Genomic DNA, 21,628 nt, shown 5'->3' with positions numbered 1-21,628 from the left:
TATGGAAAAATGTTTATTATAAAGCGTTAGATAAGATTCTGAAGAAATCAAATATATATTTCTAATTGCTTAAAGGTACAGTATATGGTATCTTCAACATTTATACAACACTGATCTAACTACTGCCATACTTCCACATGGTACCAACTACATTTTATCAATAAGAAAAATCTATTATATAAATATTTATTTGATTATTTGTTGATATATCTATTTCAGAACAGTGGCCATTCCATTCTATTATAATTTATATTTAGTGAAAATTGAGGGTTTTTTTTTTCTTACAACTTATGGAAATACTACTGAACTTAAGGTTAAACACAATAATGCTTTTCAAAAGTATTTGGCTTTGGAGAGAAAAAAAAATTCAATGTTTTTATAGGTTTTCTAGACCATGGAACAAAATTTTAAGTTTTAAAATTAAGTGTTTATATTTATTTATTTTATAAATCCATAGTGACATTAAATATTTGTAATGACATGACCAGTCTCAGACTCTTTTGTAGAGGTTTAATAACGTGCTCCAGGTCAAGTTCAGTGGCAGTCAGAACAAGAACGAAAGTTTCCAGATTTTAGGATTACAGGAAGGAACTCCTCACCCTTTCCTACTTGTACTCATTCAGGACCAGTGGACATCCTGAGCACATGCACCATTTACTGATTGTGACAACTGAATTCACTCTGTAGCATTGTGCTTACTTCATATTTTGAGTCCATTTTATGACACAAACAGTTATCCTGCTACCAAACACTTGCTAACATTATGCTCCTTTCCCCTTTGGAATAGTTTTTAAGCAAATGAAATTACTGAGGGATTTATTTAAATTGAAGATTGAATTTTGTTATATATTTTTCATTCAGTTCCCATAGTAACAATTCAACTCACAGGCTGTCTCCAAATTGCTTATTGTTATTAGAATTCAATTGCATGTCTCTGTTGCAACTGAATAATATCAAATAATGGCTTGAGAGAGAGAGAAAGAAAACTACCACAACTAATTGGCTATGAAAAGAGCTTTAAAAAACTGAGCTAATTTAAATTTAATTTATGTCTAAGTCTTAAAAACCCCCCAGCAATTGTGCCTCTACTGATAATGACAGGAATGACCTAAATGCATACAAATGTTTTCATGTGAATAAAATTCCTTCCTAGGAAAGAAATATTACTTAACTTATGAACTAATTAAGCAGGTAAAAATAAATCCAGCTTTCTTTTATTCACATTCATATTATTTCAAGTATTTCACCTTGAAACGAGAACTCTGCAAGGTTGAAATGAGAACTCCACAAGGAAGAATAAAGATGGAGGGGAAGTCTTTCAAGGGACTTAATTTAAAAGACGTTACCCTAATGCCACACTAGGTCTGTACAGTATTGCCCCATTGCACAATCTCTTATTTTATCACGTAAAGCACTTTGCCCGTCATAAACAAGAACATTTCTGAAAATAATTACACCACAGGGAGAAAAATGAATCACAAAGGCTATGCTTTTTTATGAGTGCTTTTGTTCCCTCACATAAATCCCTACCATGCTGAAGAGAGTAAATCTATATAATGATGGTAACAATGATGATGATGTCATTTATTGCCTGAGTATACTATGTGTCAATCACTGTTTTAAGTGTTAAACTTCTATTAACTCATTTAATCCTCACATTAAGCTTTTGAAGTAGGATTAATCTTCCCAATAGTTGTAAATATCTATTCTTAGATTTTTCCAGATGACTATTTCTCTAGTGAAAGATTCCTAAAGGACTTGTCAATTTCTTGAAGATAAAACAACTCAGCAGAAGGATGGAGAGGGTAGAGAAAAACATCTCCTAAAGGCTGATAAAATTAGTAATATGGATAACTGTGTATGTGTACATGAAGGTTCCCATTTTTTCTTCCTTCAGAAGCTGTATTGCCTTAAAAGAAGCATTTAAAGTATAAAATCACTACCCTGGAGTAAAGACCCAACGATGAACAGATGGTCATTCCTTAAAAATCCATACACCTTCCCTTCCCCAAACCCCTCTACTGTTAAGACCATAGGTTGGGCCTAACCATATGCTCTCATCACACCCTTATTTTCTTGCTGTCCTAAATCAATCTATACCTGTTATCCTCCAGGCTTCTGAATCAGAGCCCCCTCTGTAGTTTATTTTGAGCATATAATTTGCTACAATGAATAACATCTTTCTATACAGCTAAAAACACTTCTTACATATAATGAGGTTTATTTGTGATAAAAGTTTCCCCTTCAGCCTCCCATATTATGTAATAGTACTTCACCAATACACCATAATCACTTTCGCCGATTTTCATCAGTGAATATGTGAACAATTTTGAAATTCACCCATGTGCTAAAAAGTAAAATGTTTGCTGGAAACCCTGCTTTAAAAAACAGCAGATCTGAACATCTTGACTGGAACAACCTTAGTCCGCTGTTTTGCTACTTAGTGACTGCGAGAACTTAAGGATTCACTCATATCCAGGAGAAACGTGGTGTTTCCTGATAACTCAATGAAAATATAACACATTAGACAGTAAATCCAATCCTCAAGAAAAGAGCAACATGAAGGTAAGCCTGCAACAACCAAGAATAAGGCAAAGATCCTAAGCCTTTCTGTCTTTTTTTTTTTTTATTTTTTTTTATTTATTCATTTTAGAGAGGAGAGAGGAAGAGAAAGAGAGAGAGAGAGAGAGAGAGAAGGGGGGAGGAACAGGAAGCATCAACTCCCATATGTGCCTTGACCAGGCAAGCCCAGGGCTTTGAACTGGCAACCTCAGCATTTCCAGGTCGATGCTTTATCCACTGTGCCACCACAGGTCAGGCCCTTTCTATCTTTTAAAAATACGTACCAGGCCCTGGCCGGTTGGCTCAGCGGTAGAGCGTCGGCCTGGCGTATGGGGGACCCGGGTTTGATTCCCGGCCAGGGCACATAGAAGAAGCGCCCATTTGCTTCTCCACCCCCACCCCCTCCTTCCTCTCTGTCTCTCTCTTCCCCTCCCGCAGCCAAGGCTCCATTGGAGCAAGGATGGCCCGGGCGCTGGGGATGGCTCCTTGGCCTCTGCCCCAGGCGCTAGAGTGGCTCTGGTCGCGGCAGAGCAACCCCCCGGAGGGGCAGAGCATCGCCCCCCGGTGGGAAGAGCATTGCCCCTGGTGGGCGTGCTGGGTGGATCCCGGTCGGGCGCATGCGGGAGTCTGTCTGACTGTCTCTCCCCGTTTCCAGCTTCAGAAAAATACAAAATAAATAAATAAATAAATAAATAAAAATACGTACCATAGTATAATTGTGAGCCACTTTATGCAAATCTGTACAGCCTTGGGCATCAGCAAAAGAACGGATTCCAAGACAGTTGGACGGGTGAAGCTGTTTCATTAAAAACTTACAGCATGCTTCCACAACCTGTGAGAGCTGAAGAAGGCAAGCTGTAGATAACAGGCACTCAATATTATCTTCTTTTAATTCAAGGCGACCTTAATGATAAAAAGAAATTCTATTAACTATAGAACTTTATTAACCTCAGCTTATAAACTAATTGGTGTTAACAGTAATAATTCTAAATAAGAACTCATCACAATGCATTTCAGACCTAGATGATTTAAGACATTCTGAAAAAAGAAAAAAAAAGTACTAGCTATAAAAAAATGAGCTCTGGCCCTGGCCAGTTGGCTCAGCGGTAGAGCGTCGGCCTGGCATGTGGAAGTCCCGGTTCCATTCCCGGCCAGGGCACACAGGAGAAGCGCCCATTTGCTTCTCCACCCCTCCCCCTCTCCTTCTTCTCTGTCTCTCTCTTCCCCTCCTGCAGCCGAGGCTCCATTGGAGCAAAGATGGCCGGGCGCTGGGGATGGCTCCTTGACCTCTGCGTCAGGCGCTAGACTGGCTCTGGTTGTGGCAGAGCGACGCCCCAGATGGGCAGAGCATCGCCCCCTGGTGGGCGCACCGGGTGGATCCTGGTCCGGTGCATGCGGGAGTCTGTCTGCCTCCCCGTTTCCAGCTTCAGAAAAATACAAAAAAAAAAAGAGCTCTTTGTGACATCTGTTAAAATGAAAAACTAATAGAGCTCATTTTCAGGATTTTAAAAAATTTTTGTTTTGTTTTTTTACAGAGACAGAGCAAGAGTCAGAGAGAGGGATAGACAGGGACAGACAGACAGGAACGGAGAGAGATGAGAAGCATCAATCATCAGTTTTTCGTTGTTTGATTGCTTTCTCATATGTGCCTTGACTGTGGGCCTTCAGCAGACCGAGTAACCCCCTGCTCGAGCCAGCGACCTTGAGTCCAAACTGGTGAGCTTTTTTTTTTTTTTTTTTTTTGCTCAAGCCAGATGAGCCCGTGCTCAAGCTGGCGACCTCAGAGCCTCAGAGGCTCGAACCTGGGTTTTCCGCATCCCAGTCGTACGCTCTATCCACTGCGCCACCATCTGGTCAGGCTCATTTTCAGGATTTTTAAAGGATGATTTAATTAGCAGCATATCTATTATATGTAACTCAAATTTTAAATGCAATAATTTAAGCACATAGAACTGATCTAATTATATTAACATTTTAAAATATTATTAAAAAGCTTAATTATGATAACCATTTTAAAGGTTCTAATATACAGATTTTAATTTAAACAAGTATCACCAGGGTGGTGATTATAATAGCAGAATTAACTGTTAGCTGTGGCAGGCTTTATTAAAAGCAGAACTCTGAAATCTAATAAAACGACATAAATCTAAGAGGTTTTAAGTTTATATTACCTGTATATGCATACTGAATCAGGGACCATAGTGAATTCGGTTCCACGCCTTCCATTTTTATTTCTTCTTGTCTTGCTTCCCTGACATCATTAGTAAACATGGCAGCAAAATAATCTGAGACAGAGGAGAGCACCAATCTGAGAAAATATCAGAAGAAAAATGATCAACGACAAATTAAAGTTGATGTTCATCAATAAATGCTACTTTTACGCAGTTCTATGTAAAATAATTTATAATATGAACTGAGACAAAAAGTTTTTCCACAGGTAAGTACACTGTGTGCTGAGAATCACATGAAACAAACTCTAAGTGGGATAAAGAAAAATAAATAAACGCTACTCTGTCTGTCTCTTTAACTTTGTTACCCACAGAAAGTGCATGGTACCAGGAAATGCATTCTAAGTTCGACAGATTGCTTTATGCTCTAGTTCCTTCCTCTGAATAATAAATTACCATTACTGAAAATTTTCTGCTGAGGTAATGATTTACTCTTTCGCTACTCAAATATTGATTTATAACATCCAGGGGAATAAAAGCTATAAGCCAGGACATTAAATTGATTATATATAAAGAACGGGAAAAAATATAAAGGTTGTTTTCTGTTTATCACTTTGAAAATAACCTAATAAGTTTTTTTGAATTTAATCAGAGAAGTAGTGACTATATGGGAGACATTTGAGAATGGTTTAATAAGTCATTTTTAACTTTTATGATATTTTAAATTATAGTGTTTTTTTTTGTTGTTGTTTTTTTTTCATTTTTCTGAAGCTGGAAACAGGGAGAGACAGTCAGACTCCCGCATGCGCCCGACCGGGATCCACCCGGCACGCCCACCATGGGGCAACGCTCTGCCCACCAGGGGGCGATGCTCTGCCCATCCTGGGCGTCGCCATGTTGCGACCAGAGCCACTCTAGCGCCTGAGGCAGCGGCCACAGAGTCATCCCCAGCGCCCGGGCCATCTTTGCTCCAATGGAGCCTCGGCTGCGGGAGTGGAAGAGAGAGACAGAGAGGAAAGCGCGGCAGGCGGAGGGGTGGAGAAGCAAATGGGCACTTCTCCTGTGTGCCCTGGCCGGGAATCTATAGTGTTTTTGTTATAAAGTTATAATATTTTTGTTATAACATTACAAAACTAGAGTATTTTGTTATATGTTATAATAATGTATTATTCTATATTAGCTATGTCTATGTCTATATTTTTTTTAACAGTCACATATAAGCAAATAGGTTATAATTGTATACATTTTCAAAACATGCATTTTTCATTTGATAATGTTTTATAGATATTTACATGTCAGCACATTTATATAGATTTACTTTATTCAAGAGCACATTGCTGAGTCCTAAGGTTTGCCAAATTGCTCTCCAAAGTGCTGTACCAATTTAGACCCTACCAGAATTGTGTAAGAGTTAATTTAGTTTTTCCCCAGAATATTGTCAGAGGTTAAATGTTTTGGTTCTCTGCAGATGGTATCTCATTGTTGTTTAATTCACCTGATTGCTAGTGAGGTGGAAGATCTTTTCAAATGTTTATTGGCCATTCTGTGTTCTTCTTCTGAGAACTGCTTATTTATTCATTTATCTGCTAAACAGATGCTAATGCATACTTATTAAGTAATGGGCATTATTCTAGATACTTGAAATATTATTGATGCAAAAAATAAGCAAAAGATCCCTTCTCCCACTGAATTCACTTTCTAAAGAGAAGGGAGACAAATGATACACAGCAGAAATGAACTCTATAGTCCATTTTAAAGTGATAAATCACGTAAAGGTAAATGGAGAGTGGGAGGTGGGTTTAAACAGATGATCTTATTGGAAGGTAATGATTGGGCAAAGAATCGAAGGAGGTGTAGGAATTAGTCATACAGGGGATCTGGGAATAGCATTTGGGCAGAAGAGCAGCCAAAGCAAAAATCCAAAGGCAGGAGCAGCAGGCATGGCACGTACAAGGAACAATAACGGGTTTGTCTGGCTCAGAGTGAGCAAGGAGAGCAGCAGGACAGCACATTACAGAGGTAATGACAGGCTGGGTCGCGCAGTCACTATGCTCACACTCAGTGATGCAAGGAGTCACTGAAAAGTCTGATCAGAGGAGCGACCAGTGAGCTCCAGTTTAAAGGATGACTCAGGTAGCTGTGTAGAAAACAGAATGTTTAGAAAAAGAAATCAAAGGAAGGAGATTATTTAGGAGTTTTCTTGCATTGGTCACCTAAGTGACATGGTGATAGCTTATATATAAGCATGACAGGTAAGGTAATGAGTTCTGTTTTGGAAATACAGAATTTGAAACGCCTCTATGAAATTCAGATTGAAATAATCTTTTCTAATGAACTGATGCTGATAACATGGACTTTTTGTCACAGTATGCAGTGGCATCTCAGGCTGTTTAAGTCACTGAAAACTGTAAGACCAAGGTCATTTTTCCTGATTTTACTTCCACTTTGGAGGGTTTAACAAAACCTTTGGGATAAAATGTTAATTAATTTTGAAAAGCATAAAAAACCTTTGGGATCATAATGGTGATTAACACTGAACAACTGTATATAGAGTTACTAGAAGAAAAATGACTTGCTTTTTTATTAAATAGCTCCTTTTTTCTTTTTTTTTATGTCAAGAAATACTACTTCATTGTGTTAAAGGCTTTTGTTTCCCAGCACACTGCTTTTCATGTTTCTTGGAGGTCAGCAAACAGAAGTTGCGATAACTGTGGTTATTTAAAACTTCTTAGTAGTTATTTCCACTCCCTTTTATCAGCTTTTTTTGCTTCTAAATACCCACAGCTCTAATTTCCATTGAGTTCAGAGTTATTTAACGCATAGAATTAGGTGGGGTGAAAGCTGCTTATAATAACTGAAATCTATGCCAAACAATACCGACTGGTCCGAGGCTAATATGTTTTGTTTTGTGCTTCTACAGAGGGAAAATAACCCTTTTGGGATCATTGAATGTGTAATAATTTCATATGCACTGTTTTCTTTCAGAAATTCCATTAAATATACCCTTCCCCCCAAACATTCTATCCTAATAGTCAATTAGAATTAGTTACCTCAACATACATAACTAAATTATCAAGGAACCATTTCACACATACAGGAAACAATTACCTATGAGCCGGAATTCTGCGATCACCAGCAACTAGAATTACATCACATAACTGCTTATGTCTCAAATAGTTTTCCATCCTTTTAAATGTTTGCTCAGCATGATTAAGGGCTTGGAAAAATTCATCTGATGAACATGGCTCCATAGTATGGCAGGATGATAATGTGTGACTACTGTTGGAAGTCCTGAAAAGAAAAAGAACACATGTTTTAAAATATCTCTATTACATTAAAAAGATCTTTCCTATAAAGTTTCTTCAAGGTCTTCAACTGAAGTAGTCAATGCTACTAGTCAATGTTAATGCATAATCATTCATAACTTTTATCTTTTAAAATCAATGATGGCTCACATCAGATGTGTGTCTTGCAAACACTATGAGTGAATGTGAAATCTGTTAGTTAATAGCTACATGCATTCTTTGTGTTGCCTGTTTTTGAGGTCTCTTCTCTAGTCAACACAACATCTCTGCTGAAAAAGCCACATTATATAATATTAATAGCCATATCTCCTAGCATTATATTTAAGGGTATGAGGGATCATTATTGAAGGAAGGAAAGCAGATATAAATCCAAGTCATCCTTTACTTAAAAATGGGTTATACTACACAGCTCATTTATAAGATATTTAAATTATAAAATATATTGTCATAAAAACTATGTTATAAATAATTCATTTGGTTCTCCAGTCAGTCTTCAAAAGCCCACATAAACTATAACTTATAGTATTACAGGTTAAAGGACTTTGATGGCCTAACTTACAAATTATTTGAAATTTTCAAATTATAACTTGAAGACTATGAGTTCTATTTCTGTATGATTTACTGATAGTAAAAATTAAAATGATTAGGATTAAGAATGAAATCACAAATTCATTCCCCTCCTACAACCCTCCCCCCAAGATCTCCAAGATCACTTGAATTAAGTAACCTACATCTGTTGGCTATGCAATTAACTATAAAACTACCAACTGTACCGTAAACTTAGTTCTGAATTTTCATCAAATTCATTTTTAAGGACATATGATTCTGACACATGCTTTGTTGAATCAAGCCTCACTGTATCATAAAAGAATTTTCTTAATATAGAGATCTAATAACCTTATAAAAAGTTATTGGGGCCCTGGCCAGTTGGCTCAGTGGTAGAGCATCGGCCCTGTGTAAAGGAGTTCCGGGTTCAATTACCAGCCACAGCACCCAGGAGAAGCATCCATCTGCTTCTCCACCCCTCCCCCTCTCCTTCCTCCCTGTCTCTCTCTTCCCCTCCCGCAGCCGAGGCTCCATTGGAGTAAGGTTGGCCCAGGCGCTGAGGATGGCTCTATGGACTCTGCCTCAGGCGCTAGAATGGCTCTGGTTGCAACAGAGCAACACCCCAGATGGGCAGAGCATCGCCCCCTGGTGGACATGCTGAGTGGATCCTGGTTGGGCGCATGCAGGAGTCTGTCTGACTGCCTCCCTGTTTCCAACTTCAGAAAAAAAAAAAAAAAAAAAAAAAAGTTATTGGATCTTTTATTTTACTTTTAAAGTAAAGGGAATTGAAACTAAGGAGATTAAGTGTCTTATCAGGAGTCACAGAGTTCATTCACGGCAGAAATAGGGCTGTAGTAAACATTACTGTAGGACATTAGGCATTTGAAAAATTATATACAAATTTTTCTTCTTCTTCTTTTCTAAGTGAGAGGAGGGGAGACAGAGAGACAGACTCCCGCCTGTGCCCTGACTGGAATCAACCCAGCAACCCCAGTCTTGGGCCGGTGCTCTGCACATCTGGGGCCATGTTTACAACTGAGTCATTTCCAAGAGGCAGAGACTACAGGGAGCCATCCTTAGTGCCTGGGGCCAATGCGCTTGAGCCAATCCAGCCATGGCTGTGGGAGGAGAAGAGAGAGAGAGAGAGAGAAGGTGGGAATCAGGGGTGGAGAAGCAGATGGTCACTTCTCCAGTGTGCCCTGACTGGGAATCAAACCCAGGACATCCACATGCCGGACTGATGCTCTACTACCAAGCCAACCAGCCAGGGCCTGTATAGAAAATTTTTACATCTAAAAGGAACCTATCCAATCATTTAATTCAACTCTCTTATTTTGCAGATGAGGAAATTTAAAGCTCCAAGTGGCCAAAATGATCAAGGACACATAGGCAGCTGTTGTTACAAAGCCAGAATCAGGAGGCATTTAGAGTATTGGTCAACCAGTCACAAAGGAATGGAAATTCTTGTTTAACTTTAATCATATGCATCAGTGAGCACAAGGGTACAAAGAGAAAATGATGGTACACTATGAATGCGGATAATTCAAAAGAAAAAAAAAGACATTAGAATCAAGGATCTTAGACAAAAGTCTATTGCTATATGACTGCTCCTTAACAAAGTATAAGAGAACAAGAGTCTTTTAGGTTTCCATGGGACAGGGGTCTAACTGCTTTTAATAATCTAGCTCTGTGTAATTTACAAGGGTAATACTTACTACTATTTCTTTTCCTTATGTGCTTTGGTCTGGAGGGTTGAATAAAACAGGTATGATGTAGAAAGAGCTTTTTAGGAAAATTCTAGAACTGTGTTAATACAATAGCCACTAACCCCATGGATGGTGTAGATATGGCACATTTCTGTCAATGTAGAAAGTTCTATTGCATAGTGCTGATTAATTTCACTATGTATCACTTTGTCCAAGTAATTGAACTTCTCTAAGCCTTACCTTTCTCAATAGCAAAATAAGAATTTAAGTAATAATAGTACTTTCTTTCAAAGGATCTATTATGGATCATTGTTAGATGAAATAATGAATGCACAGACCTAGCAAAAAATAAGCACACAAAGTAAACTACTGCTAGCAGAATCCTGCTTATCAATGGCCAATGAGGAGGCCTATAATCTCAGACTTTTTGTTTTTATATAATGTTGATTGGTTGGTTGGTTGTCTTTTTTAAAAATGATCCCAGCATTACCAATTTTTATAGCTAAATTTCATACTTTCTAATTTAAATGGCCTTAGTAAACCCAGTAGACATCCTAACTTACAATAAAAACATCTGGAGATAGGCCATTCATGGAGCATTTAAAATCTATTTCCTGTGATTTCTACTTCATTTTTTACATGGTAACAGAGAAAATGCATATAATATCTATGCTGAGTTTTATTTATATGCCACTAAGTTCATAAATCATATTTCAAAGAATTGCATAAAATCATTCAAATCTTTTATAACAGTTTCATTATAATCAACTATACATGGCTGAATATTTCCATACTACAAGGGAACATTTAATTTTTAGCTTACTGTCCCTCTGCGGTAGGCAATGAATTTTTAAGTCAAAAAAATGCCTAAACATAGAAAGATGCAAGTTTCAAACAGAATACAAGTCATCGCTATTTACAGAATAACTCTTAACGTGCAGCATTACAGAGATGTTAAGGAAATGGAGGATGCAAAGAAAGATACAATTCTTTAATGAAGGGACTTGGAATTTGAAGAACTGTTTCATAAACTGCAAAAAAAAAATAATTAAACAGCAACACCACCTAATACTTGTAATTTCTCAGACTTCACACACATGAGCACAAGCACGCACTCTGTCCCATGACCAATTATTACAATTTCATTATTACCTACTCAAATTTTTTCACTTTCATCACCAGACTTTGCATTAGGCTTTCTAAATTTTTCAAGAAGTTTTAATAAATAACTTCAGAAGGGTTATACTGTACATAATTTTGAGTAGAAAGCAAAGCTACTTTGAAACTCTAAATGGTCTGTTTGGCTTACTCCCTAGTTAAATGATTTACTCCTAGCCACCTGCCTCAAAGCTTGTGACATTCAGAATTCATGCTTTTGCAAAAGTGCTGATTATTATATCATGAATCTTTTGGCATCTTTAACCAGTATTTGAAACCACAAATGCAAGATAACAATGTAAACTGCTTAGTGTAGGCTAGCAGTATCTAATTTTTTTATGCATACCCTTTTCAGGATACTTTTAAGCATGTACCCAAATATATATATATACATGTACTAATTTATAAAAGATATATAGATACCATTGCACAATTATTATTTACATTATAAAACAAAAAATAGAGATTTAAAGGATGAAACATAGTATAAATAGAAGTTCTAATATTATAGATACGGTTGTATGTGTGTATTTATATATGTATTTATTTTTGAACAATTTCTTGAACTCATCATCTTGTACATCCCCAGTTGGAGACTGATTGCTATGTGATATACAGAAGAAAAAGATTAGTATGAACTAGTGCTTAGAAAGGTAGCAAACAGCAGGTGAGATTTGAAGTATGTCTTAGAAGAGTTTAGATGAGTGAGAAGAGGGGTTGGGATTGTCCCTTTATTTACTTATTTTGTATTTTTCTGAAGTGAGAAGCAGGGAAGCAGAGAGACTCCCACATGCACCCGACAGAGATCCACCCAGCATGCCCACCAGGCGGCGATGCTCTGCCCATTTGGGGCATTGCTCCGTTGCAGGAGCCATTCTAGTTCCTGAGGTGGAGGTCATGGAGCCATCCTCAGTGCCCAGGCCAACTTTGCTCCAATGGAGCCTTGGCTGTGGGAGGAGAAGAGAGAGATAGAGAGAAAGGAGAGGGGGAGGGGAGAAGAAGCAGATGGGTGTTTCTCCTGTGTGCCCCGGCCGGGAATTGAACCCAGGACTTCCACAAGCTGGGCCAATGCTCTACCACTGAGCCAACTGGCCAGGGCTGGGATTGTGCCTTTAAAAAGAGGACAAGACAGCCTGACCAGATGGTGGCACAGTGGATGGAGCATTGGACTGGGATGTGGAAGGACCCAGGTTTGAGACCTCAAGGTCACCAGCTTGAGCGTGGGCTCATCTGGCTTGAGCAAAAGCTCACCAGCTTGGACCCAAGGTCACTGGCTCCAACAAAGGGTTATTCGATCCACTGAAGGCCTGCGGTCAAGGCACATATGAGAAAGCAATCAATGAACAACTAAGGTGTCGCAATGCGCAACAAAAACTAATGATTGATGCCTCTCATCTCTCTGTTCCTGTCTGTCTGTCCCTGTCTATCCCTCGCTCTGTCTCTGTAAAATAAATAAATAAATAAATAAATAAATAAAAAAAATTTAAAAAGAGGACAAGACTATTGCATAGTGACAAGAGGTAAGGAAAAATAATACCGTCATCTTTTCTCTTCCCAAGACAAATATATTTTTTTATTTTGGAATTTAACAGGTATTTTTTCCTGGCCTTCTGGCCAGAGTATCTGTGGTGAAGAGAAGAAAATGTTTGTAAGAATCAAGTTTTCTTGAATAATAATCAGTGTGAAGCGGAAGGGCCATTGGACACTCTAATACAATGCTGGTTAGAATTAAAATAGTGGTAATGTTCCCTAAAAATGTGCATTCCCTTGGGACTTTATCCAGAGGAAATAATCATCTGCATGTATAGAGATGTAGCTACAGGGAGGTTTATAACAGGTTGTTTCTGATGGGAGAATACTGGTAACCACATAAATTAAAAAAAAATTAGAATATTGGTTAAACAAACAAAAATTCTATCTGTGCATTGGAGGATGATGCAACTATTTAAAAAGATATGAGAGTATCTAATAACATGGAACGTTGTTTTAGTGGATATTAATTGTTTTTGCCTATCCAGAATCCTTATGTGGTAACAAACCCATCTCCGCCTTTTGGGAAACCACACATTTCCCACCTCAGTCCACGTGGCTTGGGGCAGAGTTGAAACTTCTCTGGTGCAGAGGTGAGTGAGGACTAAGGCCTGGCCAACAAGAGTATGGTAGCTCCTGGCAGTGATGACTGGTTTGGGTGGACACATGATCCAACCAAGGCCAGTCAGAATCAATTTCAAGGTGTTTGTTGGTCTTCTTTAAAAAGTCACTTGAAATTGGCTAGTGGTTTTTGCTACCACATGAGAAAAGGCTATCACAAAGGAAAACAGATTCTAGCAAGGGAGAAAGATAGATTTGTGAAGCTGAGTATCTGGATCCAACCATGTCTAACGCTAGGCTCTACTCTTGGACTTTTTATTTACTTACGTGAACCAAATATTTCTAGCTTTTGTTTAAGTCAGTTTGAACTGAGCTTCTAAATTTTGCAACCTGTTCTAATTTTTATATTTATATTAGGGCCAAAAAGCAGGTTGCAAAACAGTGTGTACAATAAGATTCAGATATTTATTCTAAAAACACACTTTTTATTATGCTTATATAGAAAATACATTAGAAGGACACTTTCCCAATTGTTAATGGTCATTTATATAATATTTTGGGATAGCAGGGTAATTAGTAATTTGTATTTTTTCTTTCTTTCTCTACCTCTATGATAAAAATGACATAATATGGGAAGAAACTAACTGAAGTGTTAGATGCAAGGAATTCTGAAGAGTTCTAGTCAGTGGCCATTACCTCTGCACTCTGTAGATTTTAATGCTTAATCCATTTTTCACTGTGCACAGTAATGAGTTCTAGCTGGACACACCTACACACTCAGGTAGAGACTACATTTATGGGCTTCTCTTGCACCTAGCTGTGGCCATGTGACTAGGATTTTAACAATATGTGAGCAGAATTGATATATTCAACTTGTATTATTTGCTTAATATTCTTTTCTTTCTCTAGCCTAGCCTTTCCCACAGGCTAGAATGCAGAGGGGGAGCTGGATAAGCTTTGATTGTAAAGGAAGGACAGCATGTTACAGGATGGAGAAACAATATGGAAGGAATCTAGGTCTCTGAGTAAACTTGTGGAGCAGAACTACCTATCTGACCTGGGCCACTTGCCCATCTAGAAATAAACTTCCATATTATTTGAGCTGCTGTATTTCTGAATTTTTTTGTCATATCACTTTAGCCTAATCACTACTAATAAACTCCTTAAAGTCAAATGACCAAATTACATGGTATATGCGGGGTGTGTACGTGTATGTGATTGCTTTCATGCCTAATATATATAATTCTAAAAACGTAAAATGTCACTATTCAGTTACAAGTGGATAAAAGTAAAATATAAGCAATAAGTGGTATAAAGATAGGTTATTCTGCCTTAAAAATCTGGAGTTATAAAGGCCAGCTGTGCAATGCAGTGCCTATCCTTGTCCCAAAGCTGTATGTTAGCTTTCCCAGCAGTTCTAGAAATTAGGTGACTCCAATAGATTTTCATTCTGTTTAAATCAGTTAGTGAGTTTCAGTTGCTTAAAACTAAGAATGCTGATTGATATAGCATACAGGTAAGGGTTAGGGGGTTCATGAACTCCTTGAATTATATACAAAATATTTAACAAACACATGCACGTAGATACACATGCACCTGCACACACACACAGTTTTCTGGGGAGAGGTTCCATAGCCTATGTCAAGGGAATCCATAATATGACTTGGACATATATGTATGAGGAAAGACAATGCCATACTCCTTCTCAGATACAAGTACATTATAGTTCAACTTCTTTGCCATCTCTCGAAACAAAATATTTTTCATGTGGAAATGTAGAAAATTTTATCATTTCAAACTGAACCAGAAGTAATAAACTGGTTTAAACAGAGATGAAGAGAGGCAGAGGCAACATAAAGAGGGTCAAGAAAAAGGAGATGGCTCTGGAGAAAAGCTGATATTATGAAGATAACCCTTGTCGGGAGAGGAGGGGGACTTAAATGCCTTCAGGCTAAGTTAAAGAACAGCAAGTCATCTGATCAAGAAATAGGGTTCAAGGGTATCTGTAGTTGAAACACAGTAGAGCAAGCAACTAGTAGGATGGATCTGCTGGCAGTGGACAGAGACTTGTGGTTGTGTCAACAGCATATACCTCTCTGCCAGCCAGGCGTGCCATTTTCAAGACCCAGGCTAAGAAAATTAACTGGGGAGAGAAGGTGACACTGGTTAGAATGAATCATTAACTATTATGTTACTCTAACTTGAACAAGGTGATTAAATGAACAGTCACAGAGAACTGCCTACTAGTATGTAAGCATGAAATCTACATATTAATTGTTTGGGTTCAAAATGCAGGTATTTCCAAGTGACGAAGGTTAATATCAATAGTGCTAAGTCAGGTTGGTAGTATATATCCTCGATACAATGTGATGAAAATGGCCCTCTACCTCTGTGGTCTTCCTCCCCCCAAACCGACAACCTCAGTCTAATTATGAGAAAAACATCAGACAAATCCCAACTGAGTGAAACATTCTACAAAACATCTGACCAGTACTCCCAAAATTGCCAAAGTCATCAAAAACAAGGAAAGTCTGAGAAACTGTCGTGGCCCAGAGGAGACTAAGGAGATAGGAATAAAGGTAGGTAACATGGTATTCTGGAAAGGCTCCTGCAAGAGAAACAGGATATCAGGTAGAAATTAAGAAAATCTGAATAAAGTATGGCCTTTAGTTAGTAATAAGGTATTAATATTAATTCATGAATAGTAACAGACTCACCATACAAATAACTAACAATAGAGGAAACTGGGTGTGGGGTATGTATGAACTCACCACATACTATCTTTGCAATTTCCCTATAAATCTAAAACTATTTTAAATATATAAAATTTATTTTTTACACACAGTTTTATTTTACTTACAAAACTTCATCAAATTACTTAGCCCTTCTTTGCTTTTTATTGGCCTCATCTATAAAATTAGAATATAGGGTGGGGCAAAGTAGGTTTATAGTTGTGAGCAGGTAAAACATAGAATTTATTTGGGTTATTTATTAATTTATGAATTATTTTCCATTCAAATAACTGTAAACCTACTTGTGCCCCACCCTGTGTAATAGTAGCAATCTCAGAAATTTGTTGTGAAGACTAAATGAGTTAATATACTAAAGTGCTTAGGACAGTACCTTACAGATAAAGCACCCAGTATTAACTGTATTGATGTATTTATTATTTTTGAATGTTTGTAAAGTATAACAACATTTTATGCATATTATCTAAAAGTTTGACATTAAAATCTAAGTTTATAAACAAAATATAAAGTTAATTTCCCTCAATTAAAAATGTTAATAATTACATAATTTCAAAGCTGGCAAATCAAGGGAAGTGCAAACTGTGTTTGTATTATGGTCACATGGTGTGCCACATGTAAACCTTGCTGATCCTGTTAAGAATTTGTGAATTAAGGTCTTAGGAACCTATAGCTCATATAAACGATGACAACTGTGTTACATAAGTTTTAAAATTCCTCATGGTGTAAAAAAGCTAAAGTATGTATTTTAATACCAAAGTAATGACATGGAGAAGAAGATGGCTAGGCTGCAGATCCAAGGTCAAAGTTCAAAAAGGAAAAATTTTAAATCACCTAGATCTGTGGCCACAGAAACTACCGGAAGCCTAAGGTAAGGCTCAGGCAGATACTTCTCCTAGCTAGAAAACCAACTGATCAAATATATTAAAACATATAATACCTCCCTCCTAAGTCCTGCTTTAAATTGTCCAGACTCACTGTACATGTTGATTCTGTGTATGTAAAACCACTTCATGGTCTTCTCTTTTTCTAATAACTGAAAATTTCAGTCTAAGTTTTGAGATCTATATAAATATTATTACTGCCTAAAAAAGAAATTCTCCATGTCATATGTATTTCCCCATTATGGCTTTAATATTTTAAGACATCAATCTATAGAATATTCAAATAAAATGTCTACTATATTTTTTATTTGCAAATATTATGTAAAAAAAAGGAATCATTTCTAAGTTATACACAAAAATTTGATGAATATCAGTATAGCTTTTTTGACATTAACAGTGATAGTTTTTGATTTGTTTATAGTAGAAGGTCCACTACCTAGAGACTGCTCACTTAATGAAAAAGCTGGGGGTAAATAAATGGATCCACCTTTATGACAAAAATCAAAGACTCAGATCCAGAAGGCTAAAGGAAAATGTGAGAATTAGATAAAATTAGGGGATATTTCAAAATGAATATGAAGTGATAAAATATCCCCTAATATTTATGAGCAGTATATATATAATCTAGAAAAAAATGAAGAAGTATACACATAACTGACATTCCTAAAATCTAGAATACTTGTTTTTCCTTTTGTTGCAATAAGATGTTAAGATAGAAATTTCAGGCATTGGAAATATTAAATTGCTTTGACACATTTCCCCTTATACCTAAAAATCAGAGACGTTTTAAGTACATCTTATTTTGTAAATAATATTTTAGAAATAGTTTGGTTACTTCAGATGTTTGTTTACTCCCATTTTATTATTTACTTAATCTTCTTGACAAAATTTTTTAAAACTACAGTCATTTTCTTATATTTACATCTCATATAATTAAAAATATCAATTTTATATTCTTGAAGTATACACATAGCAACCTCAGTAAAAAAAAAAAAAGCACTCTTTTTCTTTCATAATAAATATCCCAATTAAGAGGATATTTCAATATGGATACAAAAGAATAGATTAATTTAATTTCAGTAATCACAATGTATAGGTATGCAAACTACCTTTGTTGTAAGGAATTAAATTATAGTAACCAATGTGTGCATAACTTTTCCAAGATTGTACATGTATATAAATTTTATACTCACATATGCAAAATCTTTCCAAGTAGTAGACACATGTTAAGATTTTCATGATTTGTGCTGGTAAATGAATAGTTTGTTTTGTCTAATTTTGTTAAAATATTCTTAATACATTGTATTGATTTCAGTTGGAAAGATAATTACTCTTTGGTTTCCCACAAAAATGATAAACTCTGAACCTTTTACTATATAAATTATTCTCTTATGGCAACAAGTCTCAAAAACAAACAAACAAACACAGTGAAACCACATTAACTCTATTGAGCTCTATATTAAAATTATTGGTTTCTCCTATTCCCTCAAGATAATGAACTAATTAAATATTTTTAAAGTTAAATACACTAGTTACCTATGTAAAGATATTCCCTTCTCTTTATTACACAAATGATTAGTGATGACTGGTCTATATTTATTATTATTCCAACACCACAGTTCATAATTCCATGTTCTGAAGGTTAGAAGAGAAGGCAGTCAATATCCCCAAGTAAGATATATTTGAATTTATGAACTCATTTTGTCTCCAATTCCTATATTAATAATAAACCAACATACAAATTACAAGTGTTATTAAAATCTGCAAAGAAATTTTAAAAGAAAAAGAATCCATGATCAAACCAGACAAATGGTAAGCTATTTGTGCCTTTAATATTTTTTAATAATTGTGTGTACATGAATCAGAAAGATGACTTTTATATTCTAACTTGTTACATAACATGCCACAGTAGTTTATATTAGTTAATAAACAAATCCATTTCAAAGATAAAGCCAGGTTCCCAGGATGAATACGGATAAAGTCATTATGAAATTACCAATGTTTTATGTTTTTATCTTCAAACTCATTTCCCCTTCTTTTTGCCCCACTTTTACCAGGTGACCACACATAGCCCAATATGTTCCCTTAAACTCCCCCGAAGGAATGTCCCTCATTTCTCTAAATAGCATAATTTTCAGTAAAGTGAAGGTAACAGGAATTAGTAGCTATCATCTTAGAAAGAGACATGTTACTGTATTCTCTGTATTAGTCTGGAGAGTGCAACATAGAAAAGACAAAGAGAAATAACCATAAGAAAAATACGATTGACAAGCACATGGTGTAAAAAAATTATTGACAACTACAGTGGTAACTCCTCGTAAAACCTTTCATTTTCATTAAGATTTTAAAATGACTCAATAATCTACTGCAAACTAAGATGTCATAAAAATTTATACTATAGAATGTCTTTGATAGTTTTGCTATGATTAAGGAAGGTAAAGGAATGAAGGAATGAAGCAAACTGCAAGGCAATGATGCATAAAACTGCTACAATATATTCTTTTCAAGGCAGAGCCCCACCTAAAGAGGGAACATACGATATTTCAAAATAAGTGCTATTTGTTGTCCTTATAATTTTACAGAATTAAAATTAATATTAGGATATTTTTAAATCCTAGCAAAAGTACCACAGATGCATATCAAGATATTATATATGTCTATGTATGTGGAGATATATACATACATATTTATAATTTTAAACAATAATACTAACTTATTTTAAACCATTATAGAGAATACACCCCACACCCCATTTCTAACAGTAAGAAAATAATCAACCTGCATGAACTGGAATCAGATTCATTTTCTTCTTCACTAGTGCCATCATCCACTTCTGGTCTATCCAGCCAGTGTGCACCGCCACAATCTTCTGCTGTAAACTCAAATGCAGGGACTTCAGAGGTGGATGCCATTGGCCAAGAAGGTGAACTCTGAAAATCCAGTTGGCTGGACCTTCGGTAACCAATTGAAGCCAAAGGCAATTGTAGGCTACATGGATCTAAAAACTTTCTCCCACCGTTTGCTCCAGTCTGTCCTCGATTCCAAAATTCTCCCTGCTGGCTGTCAACTGTAGAATTAGGAGACGATGCTTGATGGCCAAACCACCTCCATCTGATTTTCAAAATCTGCTTCACATCAAACTCTTTACGAGAACCAGACATCCTCAGAGAAACCAAGTGATCGTCTAGGCAACGGGCAAAAAGCACTGCACAGATTTGTGCATCCAACCAAGACAAGAAGTATATGCCCTGCTGTACACAATAAACAGATTGAAAGGAAAATAAATCACACTCACATATATATCTACATTTACTTTTATACCACTGTACCAGATTATAAAGAACAAAGGATAATGAATAAAGATGAAACACGGTGGAACATTCCGTTCAATCAGAGCAAACTCTCATCCACCTATCCTGAAGCAGCTAGACCACTTTCCCCTGCTCTCCTTTCCCATACTGACCATTAGCTCTCACAAACACTGACAGCATTCATTAAAGCCCTTTCAAATGCAGAACACTACCCCCTTTCCTTAAACCACAAATGACAGAGACAGAAAGCATTATCCCTTTGCAGTATCTGTCTCTGCTGCTTAGTATATTAACTCTTTCATTGCTGAACAAGAAATTTATTCCGGAGCATTTTTCTTTGTACTTAAAAATCACTGCAAAACTAAAGTGTTTCTATTTAATACTAAGATCCTAAATGAGATTATCACAAAAACAATAGTTTTTTAATAAGCATTTTTTAAATTAGATGAGTTGTAGTGATTTTTCAAGCTGTATTCTTTGGATTGGGGATGAAGAGAGAGAACAAAGGTGAGGATCTGATTTGGAGCTTTCCACCTCTATCTTCTCCCTTCAGGAAAGGGGTACATTTAACTAATAAAGTAAGATTCTGCATACAATTTCATTTGAGAAAAAAATAAGGAGAAGAAAAAGTTTGAAAAGTACAAAGGATCAAAATGTGGCGGTAGATATTTTTCTTCAACTAAAAAAACATGAAGCCAATTTTGCCCCAGAATTAGGACTTGGCTACAGTTTAGTATAATGTCCAAATTTCAATGATAATTATGGTAATTTAAGTATAAAAAACACTTTCAGGATGCTCAATATCTAACACTATATCAAATATTTCACTCAAAAGGCAATATCTTTTATCCATTGGCCAAGGAAAAAAAGCTGCTTTGGAGGCTTAAAATATATTGTGAGGCAAAAATCTATATATCTTAACTTCATACAGTTCTTTAAAAGAATAAAAATCATTCAAAGAAAAAAAAATGAGAGACATAAAAATCCATATACCATTTTGTGCTAAATGCTGTAGGACAAACCATAAATACTGTAAGAAAAAGGAGAGATATCAGGATGGTGCAGGATGGTATGGGCTAATTTTATTAGAGAGAAGGCTTCTAAGAGTAGGAAGTGAATAGGCAGAATGATGATAAATTTTTATAAGGCT

The 21,628-nt window shown here is 36.3% G+C and overlaps 1 protein-coding gene across 7 annotated transcripts in view; it reads right to left on the bottom strand.

Moving 5' to 3' along the window:
• The window catches only part of KLHL5 (kelch like family member 5), a 90,519-nt gene that overhangs the window by 34,704 nt on the left and 34,187 nt on the right, over positions 1–21,628 (bottom strand). For 4 of the 7 annotated variants that reach the window (XM_066385083.1, XM_066385079.1, XM_066385081.1 and 1 more), the window contains 3 exons: positions 7,839–8,021; positions 4,734–4,870; positions 3,269–3,465 (listed from right to left, as the gene is read on the bottom strand). In XM_066385083.1, coding sequence (XP_066241180.1) covers positions 3,269–3,465; positions 4,734–4,870; positions 7,839–7,981 — 477 coding nt within the window. In that variant the 5' untranslated portion in view covers positions 7,982–8,021. Of the gene's footprint in view, positions 1–3,268; positions 3,466–4,733; positions 4,871–7,838; positions 8,022–19,945; positions 20,419–21,628 lie in introns of all 7 variants that reach the window. The other 3 variants (XM_066385077.1, XM_066385078.1, XM_066385075.1) reach the window with 1 other exon arrangement.

This window comes from Saccopteryx leptura, chromosome 5 (genome assembly GCF_036850995.1).
Source record: "Saccopteryx leptura isolate mSacLep1 chromosome 5, mSacLep1_pri_phased_curated, whole genome shotgun sequence".
NCBI lineage: Eukaryota > Metazoa > Chordata > Mammalia > Chiroptera > Emballonuridae > Saccopteryx > Saccopteryx leptura.
This window is presented reverse-complemented; position numbering and strand designations above follow the sequence as displayed.